Genomic DNA, 18,376 nt, shown 5'->3' on the forward strand with positions numbered 1-18,376 from the left:
AAGTGTTTTTAGGGAAGAAAAAAAGTGCAGATTTTTCTAATTCAGTTATACCTTTTTTAAATTACTCTTTTTTTACTTAAAGGAAGAATGTCGCCGTTGAGCACCAGCATGAAACCAAAACAAACTGCTATTTAGCCACACAGCAGTCCTGTGTCCTTTGCTGGAGCTGCAGTTGCCTGTGTCCTGCATTGTTGTGTTAGCATGCTAATGTTAGCACACTTTGGTTAGCTCATAGCTTCATATTGCACATAAATTGACACAGAATGATGGTGATCTAAAAATGCTTACGTGACAAATAATCAGTGAGTATGTTCTTCTTCTTTTCTCTAGTCCTCAACTGAAACAGCTTTATACACAAGGTCGTACCGTCCATGTAAACATGATGTAAACACAGCCCGACAACAATACAGCTGGCGGGACTCACACTCGTTGTAGACAGTCATGAATGTTCATTTCTGCTTTATTTATGTGTAAAATGTCACACATTCTTCCTTTAATATATGTTACAACTTCAGACAGACTTGGTAATGTTCCAGCATCTGTTACTCTTCTCTGTAAGCCCCTGACCAGGATCAGCATTCAGATTGAAAACCTGAAGATGGAGCTGAAAGTGTTGAAGAAAGCACTGAGGGGAGTGTCTATACCATCAATCATAATATATATTCTCAACTCATTTTATGACTACTTGTTCATTGATGTTTAATGACTGTCTTTCATGTCAGTTTAGGTTTGTGGTTCCCAACCTTTTGTGGCTCCTGATCGCACTTTGAACTCACATAACTCAGGCGACCCCAGACATCCAAACACAAACAGCTTTTTGCTCAAATTTATTTGTTTTCGATCATGTAACAGTTTTTCTACTGTGTTCCATGAAAACACATTCAGGCTTTTTCAAGTTATATTATTGTTGACAGAGGAAGAGAGGCTGACGTGACATGAATACCTACACACTTAATTTGATTATTGATGATGATAGTGATGATGATGATGATTTTGTTTGATAATGATGGCTTTAGGATGGTTTTGATTCTGATTAGAACTCTTAAGAACAGCTGTCGTCGATGTTGTGCTTTGCCTCTGGTCACTTCCTGTCATCACCTGCGTGTGCGATCAGACTTAAAGCTGTTTGTTTGCAGATGTTGTTTCCTTTCTAGATCCTTACTTGTGTTGTATGTAATCTCTGATGTACGTCGCTTTGGATAAAAGCGTCTGATAAATGAATTGTAGAATTGTAGAAGATGACGGACAGAGACTCTGCAGGTTTCTTGTTTTGGCTATGGCCCAGTGTGTTCAATATATTTTAATATTAAATTAATTTTTTATTGACCAATAAAAATGAATGAAAACAAAACTGAAGTGGTTCTTTTTGGCCCCTCTGAAGCCATAAAACAGGTCCCAAGCAGCTTAGGTCAACTTTCCTCCCTCATCAAGCCACACGCTAAGAACCTTGGAATAATATTTGATTCCGCCTTCACATTTGAATACCAGATCAAATCAGTAGTTAAAACATTTTTTTTAACCATCTTGAAACTTAAACCTATCCTCACCTTTCATGACTTAGAAATAATTATCCATCTCGTCCCGTCTCGACTACTGTAACTCCCTGTACTCGGGGATCAGCCAGTCATCCCTATCACGACTGCAATTGGTTCAAAATGCTGCAGCCAGGCTGCTTACTGGCTCATGTAAAAGGGAGCATATCAGCCCTGTTTTAGCCTCTCTTCACTGGCTTCCAATTCGTTACAGAATTGATTTTAAGGTTGCATTGTTTGTTTTTAAAGGTCTGCCCCCTCTGTGGAATCTTTTAAGTCCCGCCTCAAAACACACTTTTACACGTTGGCCTTTGAGTCCTAGTTAGGTTGCTTGTACTTCTATCAAATGTCTTATAATATTATTGTCTAATTATATTGTTAGTATTCTGTGTGCATGTGTGAGTTTTGTCTTGTTCTTGTTATTTTTGTTTTGCTTTTTAATCTGTATTGCTCTTTTGTTTCATGTACAGCACTTTGGTCAGCTGTTTTAAAATGTGCTTTATAAATAAATGTGATTGATTGATTGGTATTGATCATTTTCTTTAAATCAAAAGTGTTTTGATCCTCAATATTTTCTCTACATTGATTTACTATTGTTACTCTTGAGACATGATGAATTCAGGTTCAATGTACAACGTAATTTCAGGAATCATACATTCATCACAGGACTAGATTACGATCGATTGTCACCAGAACTGTGTGTCAATCAAATGGAAATGTACAGATGTTATTGTGTATTCACATCTGTCCAATGGTCTGAAGGAGACGTTTCATTGGCAGTAGAAGGTGAGGACGTTCTCCTGGTTTCCTCTGACCATTAGGACTGGAGGTCTAAGATCACGAGACAAGAAGTCGAGCCAGGCGAGGTAGAGCGTACTGGGACACGCCCCTCTCCTCCCCACAGGCATGATGCTGTCAGGACACACAGTCACAGACAAAAGGGTTAAAAAAGGTGTTGTGTTTCTGTAACTTAAGAACATCCACAGCTGATCTATTTTAAAATCTAAGAGTGAGGAAATGGAGGGGTGCAGTTGGTAAACTGTCATAACTTTTGCTCACATTGTTCAGCTTGTAATAAAACAGCACTTAATGAACCTAAAAAGAAGAATTACTCCACTTACATAACAATGAGAGCAGCTTCTCTGGAATAATCCTGCAGAACCTCATTCAGGCGAATCTGGCGGAGAGACTGAATCACAAGGAAGTTTTAATCAAAGAGGACAGAGAAAAAAGAGATTTCATATTTTCTTTGTATAAATATATCCAATATTAAACGTGCTCTATTAGAGTGTGTGTGCTGGAGATTACAACAGTGCATATGTTTCTATGTTTGTGTGTCAGACCTTGGCCTTGTTTTTCTCTACATCCTGGTCAGTGATCATCCACGGCTCCTCCTGCAGCCCGGGAGTCCCTGCGTCAGAACCCAGTTTGAGGTTCTTATCCAGCCTGAATCGAGCTAACATGTTCTCAAACTGATGAACGCTGGAACACACAGACACACACAGATCATGGCCAATGGCAGTTTGCAGGTGATGCCGGACGCTGCCATGAGGCTGATTGAAATTCTGGCTTCATGAAGAAAGCAAAAAGTTATGTTTCACAAGGATCTGATTTAAGATCTAAGCCAACATTTAATCTGTTCGCATGGAGTATGATACAGACATGAAGGCTTTGTGTAAATATATAATAAAGCAACAGGATTTTTGGAGAAAGCAAAGGATAGAAGTGTGGCGGCTTTGGCTCAGTAGTCCATCGTCTCTCAAGTGGCAGCCATCAGTGTGTGAATGGTCTTGACTTTGTCTCGAGCCCTAAATGTCTTGGTCTTGTCTCGGTCTTGGAGCACTCTGGTCTTGGGTCTTAGTCTTGGTTAGTGTGGTTTGACAACAACACTGCTACTCCTCCTAAAATGAAGGGTGCTTCATTCAGCTGTGGGCGTGACCTGAAATAGATCCACTCTGTGCAGAAAGTTTGAAAAGTCCAATAAAAGTCCAAGTCCATTTACCCAGAGGTCAGAGGTCCTTCAGTAACCACTGGCTACACAAGAAGGCCCAAACATTGCCTATTGCTCCAAGAGGATCTCTGTCAGATGAGGGCCAATAGGATCCTAGATTTCATTTCTTTAGTGGTGATAACTCTGAAATGTATTGCAAAGCCTGGACCTCAGAATTGTAGGATTGAACGTGGCGAGTAACCACAGCTGAATACTGTTCGGCACACACAATATTAATGTTTCATTTCATTCAGTGATGTTAAACAAGTCGTGGGCAGCCATACTTTCCAGGCTGAGGATTTTGGTAGATATCAGGAAGCACTTCAACGTCATGGAAACCAAGACGAAACTTCTTGATCAGTGCCAACACCCTAGAGAAAAAACATTAAATGTTAGAGCTTTAGGCTTCATTCATCTGTCACCTTAATGACAAATGTACTTCAGTTATTAGGAAAATAAATCAAAGTGTTTACTCTTCTCTTTGCTCCTCTTTCTTGTCAGAATCTCCTCCCACAAACACTCTGACCTTACACGCGGCCCAACGCTTCCTCCGAGTCAAGAGATAGGGCAGCAGCAGGGTCAGTCCTGGTCAACCACACACACAAAAACTGCGTCCTACATATACTCAAATTAAAGTAAAAGTTCTGCATTTAAAAGTATTTCATGAATACATTTACTTTAAAGCTCCTGTGAGGTATTTATAACTTGTTTTGAAACAGACTACATTTTAATTTTAATGACGTAAAAAAGCAAAGAAGATCATAAACAAAAACATTATTTATTTTTTTATAGTAATTTTTCATGCCTGAAACTGCTGCCGTGTGGTAGATATATATGACAAGGCGGTTGACAGCATGCTGCCAAACAGCCTGTTTTTTTTTTTCTTTTTTTTTTTTACAATTTATCAAATATTCACTATGAGTGAGTCATCTGACTGTTGAATGAATGCTGGATGAGATTCAATGATTAAAAAAAAACGCTAACATGTACAGGAAAAGATAAGAAAAGAGATAAAAGTTCCTTCTCTGTCCACAGGGGGAACCAAAATCAACCCAAACCAACAGTTACTCACAGGAGCTTTAAATATTATATGAAAAAGTGCTGGTTTAAAAGGGTGATAGTGACATTTAATCTCTGTGAAAAGCTGCTCTAATGCTCTTTAATTTAATAAATAAAGTGATGGAGAAATGGATGGAGAAATAATCAGACCTCCGTCATCAGACAGCCAGTACACATCAATGGTCTTCTTCACTTGTTTTTTCTGGAACACAGAACTAGGCTGTGACCTCCCGTCGATGGAAACCGTAGCTGCAAGGGATTTTGTACAGTGAACATAATATTTTTGATTTAATCTCATTTAAATGGCACTTAATCATTTCTGGTATTAAAGCACATTATTGTCAAACAGTTTTAATAAAATGTAGCATGCACCTTTTTTCTGTATTTAAAAAAAACTGCCATGAAACGTAGCAGATGAATCGTATTATTTACACATGCATACGTACATGTAGTGCTTGTTCGAACACAGGGAGGGACAGAGATGGTGTTTATGTTCTCTCGTCCTGCATCGAAGGCTGGATTAACTAAATAAAAAAAGAGAGGTTTTCTACTAACATGCATTCAGAAGTCAATCATTCCAACCACAATGGACACCTCTTCCCACCATGGCCCTTGTTAACAAGTAACAAACTGATGGAGATAGGGTATGGTGTTAAATGAATTCACTCTCAGTGTACTCTAATTTGAAATGCAGCTCTCACCGTGTGAATGAGACGCATTAGAGACATCCAGTCCTTCCTTTATTCTCAGCACACACACGCTGTACTGAAGGTCAAATGCATCACTAAAACAAAATCATGAATTTTCACATTGGAAAGCTTTTGGTTATCAGGGTGTGTAATAATAAATCAGGACACATGTTAAGAGGTTTCTTAACCCCGTCTGTACTCACTGCAGTATTCCTATGTAGTTGTGTGCAGCCTGAGCTGTGTCACTGCGCCAGTCTTTTTTGAAACCCATCAGGAGAACGTTTGGCCTCATACGACCCAAACCTGCCCCCTGGTGGATAGAAGATGAACATAATATTGACAATCACGGATCACTGGCTCTGTAAACCCAGTGAGTTTATGAAGTTCTGCACATGATGGAAAGCCATTGACAACATCACATTAGGAGCAGGGAATTTCATATAAAATAGGATTATGAAGGAAACAGAAAATCCATATGAAGCACATTTAGCGAGACTAAACAAAGTTTTTCTAGAGAACAAATAAATAGCAGCTGTAGAAAGTAAGTTCTTTCAACCTTTATTTATACTCAAAAGATCATTGAGGGGCAACCCTCATTTACAATGACATCGAGTCATTACAGAAATAATTAGAAAACAGACATTAAACCAAAAAGAAAAACAGGCGACAGATAATACAAGACTGCTAAAATCAGTTTAAAAAGTCTAAAATGTACTAAGATAATTAAGCGAGAACAAAACTGCAATAAATAAACACACTTAGTTAGTTACACACAGAGGTTGGGAGGCTTAAAATCAGGTTTCTAAAATGCCCAAAAGGTCATTCCCCTCAAGAAGATGCTTCCAAGAGTCCGCTGCAGAATAAGACAAAGCAGATTTTCCGATCTGACTCGAGGAACATTCAACAGTAAACGTCTTGAGGAACGCGTCTGGTAACGCCCAGTCGAGAGATGGATAAGTTCTGTCAGGTATGAGGGTCATTTTTCTGTGAGAGCTTTATAAATAAAAAAGATGCCAGTGCATATCACGTCTTTCTGTTAGAGATGACCATCCAACCTTGTTGTACAAGATACAATGATGTGTATCATAGCGGTCACCTGTAATAAATCTTAATACAGAGTGGTAGACAGAGTCGAGACGTTTAAGCGTGGTGAATGCCTATAAATAATATCACATAGTCCAAGTCCAAGTACAAAGCTCAGCAGCACATTATATTAAAAACACAAAACAGTAGAAAAAGAAACAATAGACAGAGAACAAGAAAATAGTTGGCCAATACTCAGAGCAGTATGTATCGATAATAAAAAGCTAAGCACGCCCCTGTCATCAGGGTACAATGTACACTTTTGGAATTCAAGTTATTGAGAACATTATAAGAGTGACAGCAAAGGCCTTTATACATTAGAGAGACAGAGAGAGAGAGAGAGAGAGAGAGAGAGAGAGAGAACCTGGTCCGCCCGCTTGGAGGAGGTGTGCCTTAAAACGCCCCTATCCTCTCTAGTCAAAACAAATATAGTCCATCTAAACTATGAGGAGGACTCTGTTTTTGGTCAGAGGAGCCAGCACTTCAACTTAACATGTTTCCTTAATGATCATATGTTAAGATCATTTTATGATTTAATTAACTACATTTCTTGCACATAACAAGGAATAATTATAAATAAACTTGAGATTTGTAAATATGAAATTATCACGTAGATATTGTACTTTCAAGAAGTTGCTGTGCTCCTCTCTTTAATACCCAAACTTTATATGAAAGCAGCATTTTCTTCCTAAATTTTCAGAGATGTAAGAACCTTTCTTATGAGCATTGAGCTGTCAGAGGTATGGTTGTAAATGTTTTTATGTATCCTTTACAAAATGTGCTTCTTGTACATTGTCAATGAAAGCTAAACATTGGCCATCCTATTAACACAAAGAAGCCAGGGTTTTGAAACAGGCCCACACAAAGTGAATCATAATAATTACTATGTTGCACTTTTACAGAATAATTCTTCCCCATTCTTCTGATCCCGATCAGAACTCATCCACATACACATTCTTATCTATGGAAACTTATTTGTTTGGACTGCAGGGTCTAGCGATAAAACTGGTTATTTACTACAGTAAGAAGAACAGATAATGATCTGCATATTCTGCTTATTTCTATAGTACAGAAAAGAATGGCTGAGGTGTCATTCTTACCTGTAACAGCATGTTAACACCTGATCGTAGCTCTGTAGCCACCACACCTCTGTAGAATGACTTAACCTTCCTTTGGTTCAACCAGGTTATATGACCGTCACTGCTGGTATTGTCGACTGCTGATGAGGAGGGATCAGCCTGACATAAAGAAATTCAGAGACCAAAATGGCTCTGAGTACTGAAACATGGCTTTATGAAGGTTAAGTATGTTTAGTCTTGGGTCTTTACGAATTCAAAAATCAAAGTAAAGATATAAACTTCACTAGACAAAGTGCATGTTGACATGTACTCACAGTGATCATGTTGACATGTACTCACAGTGATCACGTTGCCACACATCATGAGACTGAGACCCTTTGTGAAACAGCTGACCAGATCCACCAGAGCTGGACGACTGCTGGGAGGACCTGACAGCACCAGACACTGAGGCCTGATGGGTGAGAAAAGCCACAGCTAGTCTAGAGCTTCTTCACACACGTACACTCACACGGACATTCGCAACATTGAGAAGGGCTTGGATCTTGTTTTTGAGTTGATCATCCATGAAGCCTATTTATTATTTCCTCATCACACAAAAATGTAACTGCATTGATGTGAACATTACAGTAAGAGTTTGGCCTCAAGGAAAAAAAGAACAATTTACTTTTCTTTTCAATTAGTCAGCCTGCACAAATCTTACTTTTAGGACTTCCAAGACTTAAAGGCTTTATATGTGATTTTTTTGATCCAGCAGATGTTGCCCTTGAGCACCAGCATGAAACCAAAACAACTCACGCTGCATTGTTGTGTTAGCATGCTAATGCTAGTGATCTTTATTATGCTCGTATCTTCACACTGCATGTAAATTTACCTGAAATGAGCGTGATCTAGAAACACAGTTAAGCAGTGAGTACAGTATGTTATTCTTCTTTTCTCTAGTCCCTCAATTAAACAACTTTTATACGTGAGGGAGGAGTCAGCCGGCCGTCCCGGCGATGTAAACAAACTGAAGATAGGACTCTGAAAACTCTGAAAACATCACAGACAGTGGGACTCGGGTGTTACACCCATTGTAGACAGTCATGACTCACAGAGTTATTTTCAGAGGATAGACTTGATTTATATTACATTTAAGTGTGAAAAATAAAGCCTATATAAGGCCTTTAAGTGTTTAAACCCCGCCTCTTAACTGACCTGTAATTCTTGACGTGGTCCTCCACATGGTTGAGGCCGACACATTGGTTAAGAGCGATGTTGTAGGAGCTCGCCTGCACCGAGGAGCCCCAGTTTACAGCTAACCACAGAGTATAGCAACAGAGTTAGGAAAGAGAAGAAGAAGTATGGTTGTTTCTTCTGCCTGCATGTGTAAGAGGTCACCTGGCTTCTTGTAGAGTGTGTATCCCAAAAGAAGGAAGACAATGCCAAAGGCGATGAGGGCCGCCCACCAGTTCAGCATAAACATGATGACGACACAGCAGATGGTCCCCAGCAACGACAGCCACTTACTGTAGAATCTGAAGGAAGGACGCCAACCTGTAGACACACACACACAACAAAATACACACAAAAATGTATGGGCATAACTCTATGAACCTAATAATCAATGTTCATTTCTTGTGTTTCACTGCTGATCTTTTCACCTGGTGAGTTGGTGATTGAGGCGTGGAAGCAGCTGAAGTTGATCAGAGAGTATGAGCAGAGGAAGAAGTTGGAGATGATTGGAGCGATGGTGTTTAACTCGGCTGGTGGAGAAAAAGAACCAAGGGAGGGATGATTCAATTTAAGAGAACTTATGGTCAGCTTAATATTTTATTCTTTACAATAATAGGTGAATGTATTTCATTTCTATGATTGAGTGTAATATGTTAGTGGCAGGGTCCACAAATCCTACACCGTATTCAAGTGGCCAATGTGAGCATCAAACACTCCACGGCTACTCTTCTTTTATCTTATTGATATGAGCGTCTCTACAGCTTACTCTTCTCCTGGTTTCAAAGCTGCATCATGCTAACACAAACCCAACATTTCCCACGGCCACTGAGTCAAATACAGAGTGTCTAACTGTCAGAACATGAGCTAGTTTTAATGTTATGTAATGTTAAGGATTCATTTTTCATTTTGCTTCAAGGTAATGGAATAAAAACAGGGAGCTGTCAGAGGAAAATGTGAACACCCCAACTCATCAGCATGTTAACTGAGGCCTGTCGACGTACCCTGCTGTTATTTTAAGCCTGACATTATGCAATGATAACAATAAGTACTGACTGACTTCTTGTACGATTAGGTATAGCTAAACTGTTTCTTTTAAATGAAGTATAAACCATTCTATACCAAGCAGGGGCGTGTCCAGGGGTGGCATGGGCCCTCTTTGAAATTTGATAAGCCACCCTGCATGCCACCCCAAAATCCCAATTTCAATAATGACTGTGGAGAAACATCTTCTTTATGAGTCCTTAAATGCATAAGCTAAGATGTAACATGTCGTTCTCAGGTGGTCCTCAAAAGGAGTTCAGATATAAATAAATAAATAAAATTAATTTGTGTGTTTGCATGTGCACAGACTTCATAAGTCAATGCCCCAGTTGGGCCACTCCTAGTAAAAGAAAAGTCCGGATACACCCCTGATATCTGGTATATACCTCTGTCAAAACTAGGACTGTACCTGAGGAATTATAACTTCCATTTAGCTAGGGACAGAAATAGATGACTGTATTTGTGTATCTATTGTGGCTACAAGGAGAGCAGAGTTTGGCTCCGTACACAAGACAGCTTACAATGTATTTTGTCATTATTTAAACTCCAATCAGTTTATCAGTTTATGTCTGCTTAATTTTCCAGTTTACCAAACTTGCTTCCAGCCCATATGTATTATTCCCCTTTTTATTCAGACTATAACTGCTGCCATTCCTGTTGGTCATCTACAGAGGTCAAAGGATTTCTATGAAGCCTCACCAATGATAATGAAGCAGGCAGCAATTATGTATGTCAGCAGGTAGCTTCTGAGCGGCTCATCGTTCTTTCCATAACCTTTGCCAAAGAAGCCAATTAGAGGGTAGAGTTTGTCCTTGCACAGACACTACCAGAAAAAAATGAGAGACAAAACAAAATAAATATTTCATCCTCACATCTGACACAAAGATACACACTTGTGTTTAAAGATGAACAATTTTACAAATATAAAATACGCTGAGCAGGTTTTGAGACAATGCATGATATCTGATGTGTGTGTGTGTGTGTGTGTGTGTGTGTGTGTTTGTACCTGGAACACTTTGGGGGCAGACACCAGACAGGCTAAAGCAGAGGAAAGTGTTGCTCCAAATATACCAGCAGTGATGAGAGGGGCGAAGGCTGACACCATGCTCATCGACTAGAGACACAATTATAGTGTTTACTTATTTAAATCACGTCTTTCTCACGACAGAAACTGTTTGTCTACACGCTAACCTACTGTCACTGAGTTTTTAATAAAAGAGAGGTGGACTGACATTCAAACTGACTTTATGCTGTCTCCTTCTTCTCTACTTCTAATTGCCCAAAGTGGAAAAAAAGAGGCATATGTACGATTTCATATAAAGCAAGACTTCACTTTAAGAAAAAGAAATGTGGAGTGACACCATCTATCACCAACTGTTGTGTGAGCTTGTGCTGACCTGATAGTAGTTACTGATGCCGTAGGTGCAGGTTTTATTGTTGATACACTGGGTGAAGTCCCATCCATAATCACAAGCTACACTAACACAGTCATTGCTGGAGGTCAGTGACAGTGTGTCATTCAACAGACCAGACGCCTCTCGAACCACACAAGATGCTGAAACACAAACAGCCACAAGTAAGAAAAAATACATTTGAATATGTATAAACCTCAACCTGAAATATGAAAAATGAAACACAGTTTGTGAGCCTCGACATGATTATTTTAATTGATGTTGTGTGTTGATATTATTGCTCTTATAAATGGTGTTAATAAAATACATTCACTAAAACCTTCAAGCAGATATGTTTTCCTGTACTGACTACATGTTAGCATGTTGCAATTATAGCTGCATATCCATCCATACATCCATCCATCTGTACATCCAACCATTCAGGATAACGAACGGTTAGAGGCAATCCTAGCTCTTAGAGCAACATATTCACAAACAAATTCTATTGAAGTATTTTCCATTTCATTCATTTTTACTTTTGCTGCATAAAGCAACCAAGTCACAATCTGTACAGATCCCATTATTTTGTCACTGTTATTGTCATTTTATTTAGCTAGACTTGTGTCAGTGCTGTTAGTAAGTATTGAAATTCTTGTTTTCAGGGGGAAAAAAACTAGTTTTTGGTTACAGTGACTTTGACCAGCGTATTTTAATAAGTTCACTCTGGGTTCTAAGTGGAGCGCTTTGCCCGATGTAAGGAAATATCCTTGATGTTTTCCTGAGATATTGTGTTCAAGAGAATAGAACAGCCATGAGATAGACATTGATCATCAAAATTGAATCTGTTCATTGACTCAATCTGGCTGTTTTATGCATATTGCAGGAGCCGCAAACCCCAAGTTGTACCCGCTGCTTCGTCGTGAATGTGTATGGATTAGATTACTTAATACTGATGGTCACTTTTCACAGCAGCCTCTGCCATTAGTGTGTGAATGTGAAGCTCAAGTCCATTGAGTTCTTGATATTCAAGAAATATTCACCATATGGCTCTGACCATAGGGACAGATGTGCAAACCAAAAACTATATACCTCCATTCAAGGCTGTTGCCCCTACCGAGATGCAACATGATCATGAAGGTCTCATTTATTCAAAATATACCAGACATATTGTTTCTATCTCTTTGAGTGAAAGACCGTGTGACTGCGGAAATCGTTTTTCACAATACCAATGGTTGAACTGATTATAAGGTAGGAGATGGTGGTCCAGAATATTGCCATTAATGTTCCTTTAGGGATGGCCACTGCGGGATTCTGGAAAGAAGAGAACAAGATGCTTATGTTTAGCCCTTTGAAGAACAGTTAAGTTAAACACTTCATGAACAGAACGTGTCTTTCTATCTGGCAACAAGGAAGGGTTTTTAAACCCACCAAGAATAATGCATGCCCAATCAATTTCATGTAAAAAAAACTTGAGATAGCATCAAGGCAGAGAGTAAAAACTACCATACCTTCAGGTCTCCAGAGATATTAGCTCCTGCCAGGATGCCTGTGGCAGAGGGGAAGAAAATCGAGAACATACCAAAGAAGCTTCCATCTGGTCCTTGCCACTTTGGCACAAAATTGGTAGCAAAGATATCAGCTGTTGGGGGTGAAAAAGTCGTTTTACTAAAAAATTACAACAAGCAGTTTTGTACAAGAATGCTGGTAAACTTTGTATTCTTTAAAATAATAGCCTCCCTTTTTAATGAATGATGTAAAGTTGCATTGCCTGGATGAAGGACGGGGACTTTATAATCACCTCTGTAGCTGAAGAAACCCTTGGCTTGTTTCTCTGGTGAGGCAGGGATGATTGTTCCCACTATGTAACTGGCAAAAGACACCAGGATGACCAGGAAGAACAGAACCTGAGTCTGTGGATGGAAGGATATTCAGTGAACATGCATACAGATTTACACTACACATTGAGCTACTGTCTCTCAGCTAACATTTAAGACTTGTGTAAATCAGTGTACTTGTGATGAAAAATACAACAGAAAACTCAAAACTCAACTTTTTCGATTCTCTGATTTTTTGAATTTTTCAAAATCCAAAATAAAAAATGCCAACAAATATCTTAAGTTCATAATGTGGAAGATATGGATGAACATCTTGGCTACCTGGAATCCTTAAAACAAACATAATAGACTATCTAAGGTGACTTTTTCTGTTTTAAATAGTTGTGATAAGAATAATTTAATGGTATGTCAATGCAGTTTAACAGAATAGTTAGCCTAGATTCACAAACACTATTCATGCAAATAAAAAAGTATCACCCCACCCCACCCCAGCCCAACTCCTAACCCCAACTCCATGGGATAGAATTCAAGCTGTTTATGTTGAGGTTTATGAGTGAATGATAAGCTTGACTAAGCATTTGAGGGTGTAAACAATTAGCTTGACTATGTCTTTACTGTACTTCAAAACCTTTAAACTGACATCTAAACATAAAATACTGATCAATTATCTTAATTATTAATAATACATCTTCTCATCCATCTCTGCAACAAAGATAATGAGCAAGATAAAGCAATATGTTATTTGTGAAGTGCTTGATGAAGATCAAAATAATGTAGTCGCAACCACTGATTGCGTTATCAGTGGCACTCACAGTTTACCGTAGTCTCATTTGTTCTGCAATGCATACCTTTGACTCCCAGGACATGCCAGCCATAGAGATGCCCAGTAGACATGTGACAGTGATGATGCCGATGATGCGGATGTCATTGGTTCTGTCCACAATGACAGCTTCGTGTTCCTGAGGGAACAAAAGTTGTAAAAAGTTTAGGTGAGTACAAACAGAATAAACAACTCATTACTGTACAATTGTATTGCAAACTGCTGCTCCACATACTTGCATGAGGTCTACAACAGTCTCAGCAAAGCCCACAGTGTGCATGGCAACAGCCACAGCATTGGCAAAAGCAAAAATCAGACCGATGGATCCACCTAATTCTGGACCAAGGCTGCGACTGATCAGGAAGTAAGTGCCACCTAAAGACGAGAGGGGGAGGGGTGGCGCTGAGAAATACGTCTTGGAAATCGATCAAACTCAGGAAATACAATATTACAGAAACATTCCTTATATTTTGATTAATGTGTTGCTGGGTGCACAGACCTCCTTTGACTTTCCCGTTGGTAGCGATTGCTGAGGTGGAGAGACCAGTGATCCCAGTAATACAAGAGGACAGTAGGATAATCACCCAGGTCAGACCTGAAATGTGGACAAAAGGAAAAAGAAAAAAAAAATGACTGAAAGCTATACAGAGGCTGCATAATGAATATTGCATTGATAGAGCATTGAAAAGTGGATGAATAAAATGGAAGTTCTTTTGGACATACCTATACCAGCCTGAGCAGTGATCCAAGGCAGCCTCAGGAACAAGATCACCCCCCAGATATTTAACATGCAGCGGATCTGAAAAAAGTCATTAAGAAGCTTGCTAACTGCATTTATCAAAGGCCTAGCAGGTAATACTTATTCTGCATTGGATTTATTTCTAACATTTCAGGTAATACGTTTTCCCTGAATATAATAATTCACCAACAGAATTGTGTTATTTTTAGAGTAAAAAAGAAGTTCAAGGTCCAGAACATTCAGCGGATTCAGCTAATTAAGGGGGATTAGCATGCACATCATAATCAGTAAGAATTTTGCAAACATCATTGAACTAAAATATCTGAAAAATAAACTCGGGAAGTCTGTGAAGGGTTTAAGTCATCCAGGTCCTAGTAGATTAATGGGTGTACTCATATCTGCCTACACTACTATTAGCATACTAATGACTCTCGGACAGGGGCGTGTCCAGACTTTTTTGACTGAGTTGGCCCAACTCAGGCACTGACTAATGCAGGGGTGGCCGGAAGTGTGATGTCTGCACAAACACGCACAAATAACGATGAATTATTTACCCTTTCTAACCTCATCAATATTATCTGCTTTATAATATAACACAATATAATGGATACATTAGTATAGCATTTTTGATGACAAAAAAGACGTTCAAAGACGTTCAAAGTCACAATTTAAAGTACTTAACAAATTGCATGCAAACTCCTGCAGAGTCGTACTTGCAAAAAATACATGAATAGGCAACTTTTTATGCCCGAGACATTGGCAGTTAGTTCATTTCAAGTAACACTGTTTGCATGACTTTCCCATGCACCTGTTTAATGAGAAATATGTTCAAAGCTTTTATTTACAATTTTAAATAAAATATGCTCCATTGATATGTAAAGAAAATACTAGAAGCCTTCTGCAAAAAATACCTTATAGTTGCTTTAACATGAGCTCTGCCTCTGACAGGGTAAATAGCCAATCACAGTTTAGGTTACTTGGGGTGGCACATGGGGTGGCCAATCAGATTTTTAGGGTGGCCCATGCCAATCCTGGCCACCTCTCTGGACACGCGCCTGTTCTCAGAGATATATATATATTTTTAGCTTCACCCACGAGTAAGTTTAAAACTGAAGATGTAACCAAGTCCAGTTGAAAATTTTACTAAATTAGATAAGTAAACACAATGGAGGTATATGTAGTTTTATTCTGATGAAAAGGTGATCCTCTTTTTTTTTAGCTCATGTCTAAATATTAAGAAAGAAAGTATGTTATTGACATGTTTATTTTGTTAAAGTTATGTTTTTACTTGAGCATTTCTCACATTATTATACAATTATGGTGACATATATATGTATTAATGTTTGCTTGATACATTTGTAGACCCTATAAAGTAGGATAAGACTTGATTGCAGCAACTAATTGCTCCAAAAACGGGCGTCATGTGATCCCACTATCTGCTCTGTGTCAAGGCCTGATTCACAGAGCATAAAGTGCTAATGAGCGCTATTTTTTTTGTTGGAATGTGGAAAGAAGCTGTCTGCACCTTCAATCTGTTGCAGAGCTGCACACAAATCCTGACAGAGCTGTTATTTCCACTAAAGATGATGAACTAGGAGGGGAGGGGAACATTTTTGGGTGGTTTATTTTGGTGCCAGACTTCAAAAATGTAAAATGAGTTTCATCGTTTAAAACATAGCTTCTGAGTAAAACTCTCGTGAGTAAAAACAAATTCAGATGAAGTGTCGAGCCGCTGACAGGTGCACTGATTTAACCCCTGTCATTATTATAGTGTTGTCAAAGTAATATTTACTGACTGTATATACAGATCATTCATTTTAAAGTCAGTGGTCAGTTTGACATTTCTTATAAAAACTGGGGCAGTTACCACTTGGTTGTAACTGAGTTTTTGTCCCACTCTAAATGCATATAGCTCTAAGCACCAGTGTTTGTGAAAATAACTTCTTTCATTGAGGCTTTTTATGCATAGATTGGGGCCAATTTTCCCTAAATGTGCACTATGGCTCGCAACCAGCACGGACGCACAGAGACGCTGTTTCCTCTGCAGCGGAGTTAGTGGTTCATTTAACCCCCTTCATGGTTTGTGAATTGTGAACTGTGTCTTTGTAATTCATTTTCACATTTTAAGCGAACGGATAGCCACGCAACCCTGTCATTGATCAGGCCCTGCATTTTTATTGGACAGTAAATTCAGTCCATTGCTCTTTGTAACACCCAGACTTGTCCAGTGTAATTTACCATGACCCCCTGCACCCAGCCAAAGCGAGTGGGCTCAGATGGTGGCTCCTTCTGCTCTTCTTCATCTTCCCTAGAGCTGTTTCCTCCTTCCATCCGTCCAGCTGTTGTCTCCTCATATATGGGAGGTTTGGCGTCATTCTAGGAAAGAAAAGACATCCCCAAAGCATCAATCTTTGTAAACAGCAAAGTCTATAACGCTTTGTTTTAACCCTAAGAACTTCTTATGGTGAGAAAAAAAGAAGTTTCAGGAAATGCAACAATGGAAGAGTAACTCAACCAGAGACAGAGCAGTTTTCATTTTGTTTTCCCTTTTTGGACCAATATGAGTTAAAATTCATGTCAGTTGAGTTCAATTATTTTGACAGATTTGGTCGACATGAAAGTGAGCGCACATTTCAGCAGAAATATGACTCATTACATTTGAGCCTCATGGCGATTTGTGAATGGTGCCTTCAGCTATTGTTGGACAGTAATTCAAGTTCAGACCATGTAAAGTAATTCAAATTTTTATGTAGAAATGGATGTGTAAAAGGAAAATTACAAAAATAGACACACAAACAGTACTGTGGCAGCAGGACGAGGACTGCAGTTGTGCTACCCAATTCATATGTACACCTTAAATAAATAGAAATTCAACAAAACATATACAAACTTCTAAAAGCCAGCAGGTTTTAAGACAGAACCCAAAGGACTTAGATCAACTCCAAGTCAAAGAGGGATAGAAAATAAAAGCTGGAGGAGTCATTTAGACGGATTAACGTAAAAACACAGTGAGATCTGCATGTGTCTGGTTGTATGAAATAGATAATGATATGAGCTGATATAACAGGAGATTCTTCACCTCAAAGTTTGCATGCAGCTCGTACAGAGATGGTCTGAAGCGCCTCCGCCGGCCCCAAACCTCTGTGTTGGCATAGAAGTCATAGTGTGGTGGTGCGTCCAAAGTCTCATATCCAGGTTGAGCAGATCCATGGGAAGCAATACTGCTTCCATCACCGTAACACTGGTAGCAGCCAGACTCCTCAAACCCTCCAGGAGTTTCCTTTTTATTTGTCACTGACAGAGGAAGACTGGGTCTGTATGCAGCAAGGTGAACACCATCACTGAAAACTGGTGACTCCATTCAGGAAAGCAGAATGGACTGGCTTACCTAAAACACTTTGTGCAGATTCTGTAAATATAGATGATATGTCCTCACTAGTCAGTCTGTCAAGGTGATGGAGCCATTCTGTATTCTGAGACGGATGAAGGAGGCTGGTTTTATAAATGACCTTAACCAAGCAGGAAGAGCCTGAGGCCATGAGAGAAAGCAGGTTTAGTGAACAGTCAAACAAGACTCATTACAGGAGCATGTAAGCATGACATGACTGTTTAACATCACAGGGTCAACCAAAGCATCCGTTTGCTCTGAGCTGCCCGAGGACAAACACAAATCTAGAGTTAACAGCAGAGAGGTGTAATCGCCTAGGTATTGATTTCAAAAGACCTTTGCCTTGACTTTACTATACTATGCATAGTTTGAAGAGAAATGCTACACGTTATGGTGGGGGTCCAGCGACAGTGAAACCATAACTCTCCTGGTATCTTTGAAGTTCTAAACAGTGTTCAGGGACCCATTTTTTCTTTGAGTGAAGTTTGTGTTTTCAGTTCAGAAAATATAGCATAGAA

At 39.2% G+C, this 18,376-nt stretch overlaps 1 protein-coding gene across 1 annotated transcript; it reads right to left on the minus strand.

Moving 5' to 3' along the window:
• Nucleotides 1-811: 811 nt before the first annotated feature.
• Nucleotides 812-17,917, minus strand: LOC109988887 (solute carrier family 12 member 3-like). The gene is made up of 26 exons (XM_065956491.1): nucleotides 17,550-17,917; nucleotides 16,709-16,846; nucleotides 14,455-14,530; nucleotides 14,231-14,326; nucleotides 13,967-14,106; nucleotides 13,760-13,870; nucleotides 12,875-12,986; nucleotides 12,585-12,715; nucleotides 12,303-12,387; nucleotides 11,083-11,240; nucleotides 10,692-10,799; nucleotides 10,385-10,508; nucleotides 9,073-9,174; nucleotides 8,810-8,965; nucleotides 8,627-8,726; nucleotides 7,772-7,883; nucleotides 7,454-7,591; nucleotides 5,474-5,580; nucleotides 5,283-5,365; nucleotides 5,028-5,105; nucleotides 4,732-4,830; nucleotides 3,996-4,107; nucleotides 3,807-3,893; nucleotides 2,876-3,014; nucleotides 2,654-2,721; nucleotides 812-2,444 (listed from the first exon to the last, which is right to left on the minus strand). The coding sequence occupies exons 1-26, from the start codon at nucleotides 17,829-17,831 to the stop codon at nucleotides 2,303-2,305; spliced, it is 3,084 nt and encodes a 1,027-aa protein (XP_065812563.1). The 5' UTR covers nucleotides 17,832-17,917; the 3' UTR covers nucleotides 812-2,302.
• Between the last annotated feature and the right edge of the window lie 459 nt (nucleotides 17,918-18,376).

Source organism: Labrus bergylta, chromosome 7 (genome assembly GCF_963930695.1).
Source record: "Labrus bergylta chromosome 7, fLabBer1.1, whole genome shotgun sequence".
In the NCBI taxonomy this organism is placed as follows: Eukaryota; Metazoa; Chordata; class Actinopteri; order Labriformes; family Labridae; genus Labrus; species Labrus bergylta.

Coding starts and splice junctions, on each gene's coding strand:
- LOC109988887 (XM_065956491.1), bottom strand. CDS start 17,831: ATGGAGTCACCAGTTTTCAGTGATGGTGTTCACCTTGCTGCATACAGA. Junction 14,327..14,454: donor CACTGCTCAGGCTGGTATAG/GTATGTCCAAAA, acceptor TCCACATTTCAG/GTCTGACCTGGGTGATTATC. Junction 7,592..7,771: donor TGTGTGGCAACGTGATCACT/GTGAGTACATGT, acceptor TCTTTATGTCAG/GCTGATCCCTCCTCATCAGC.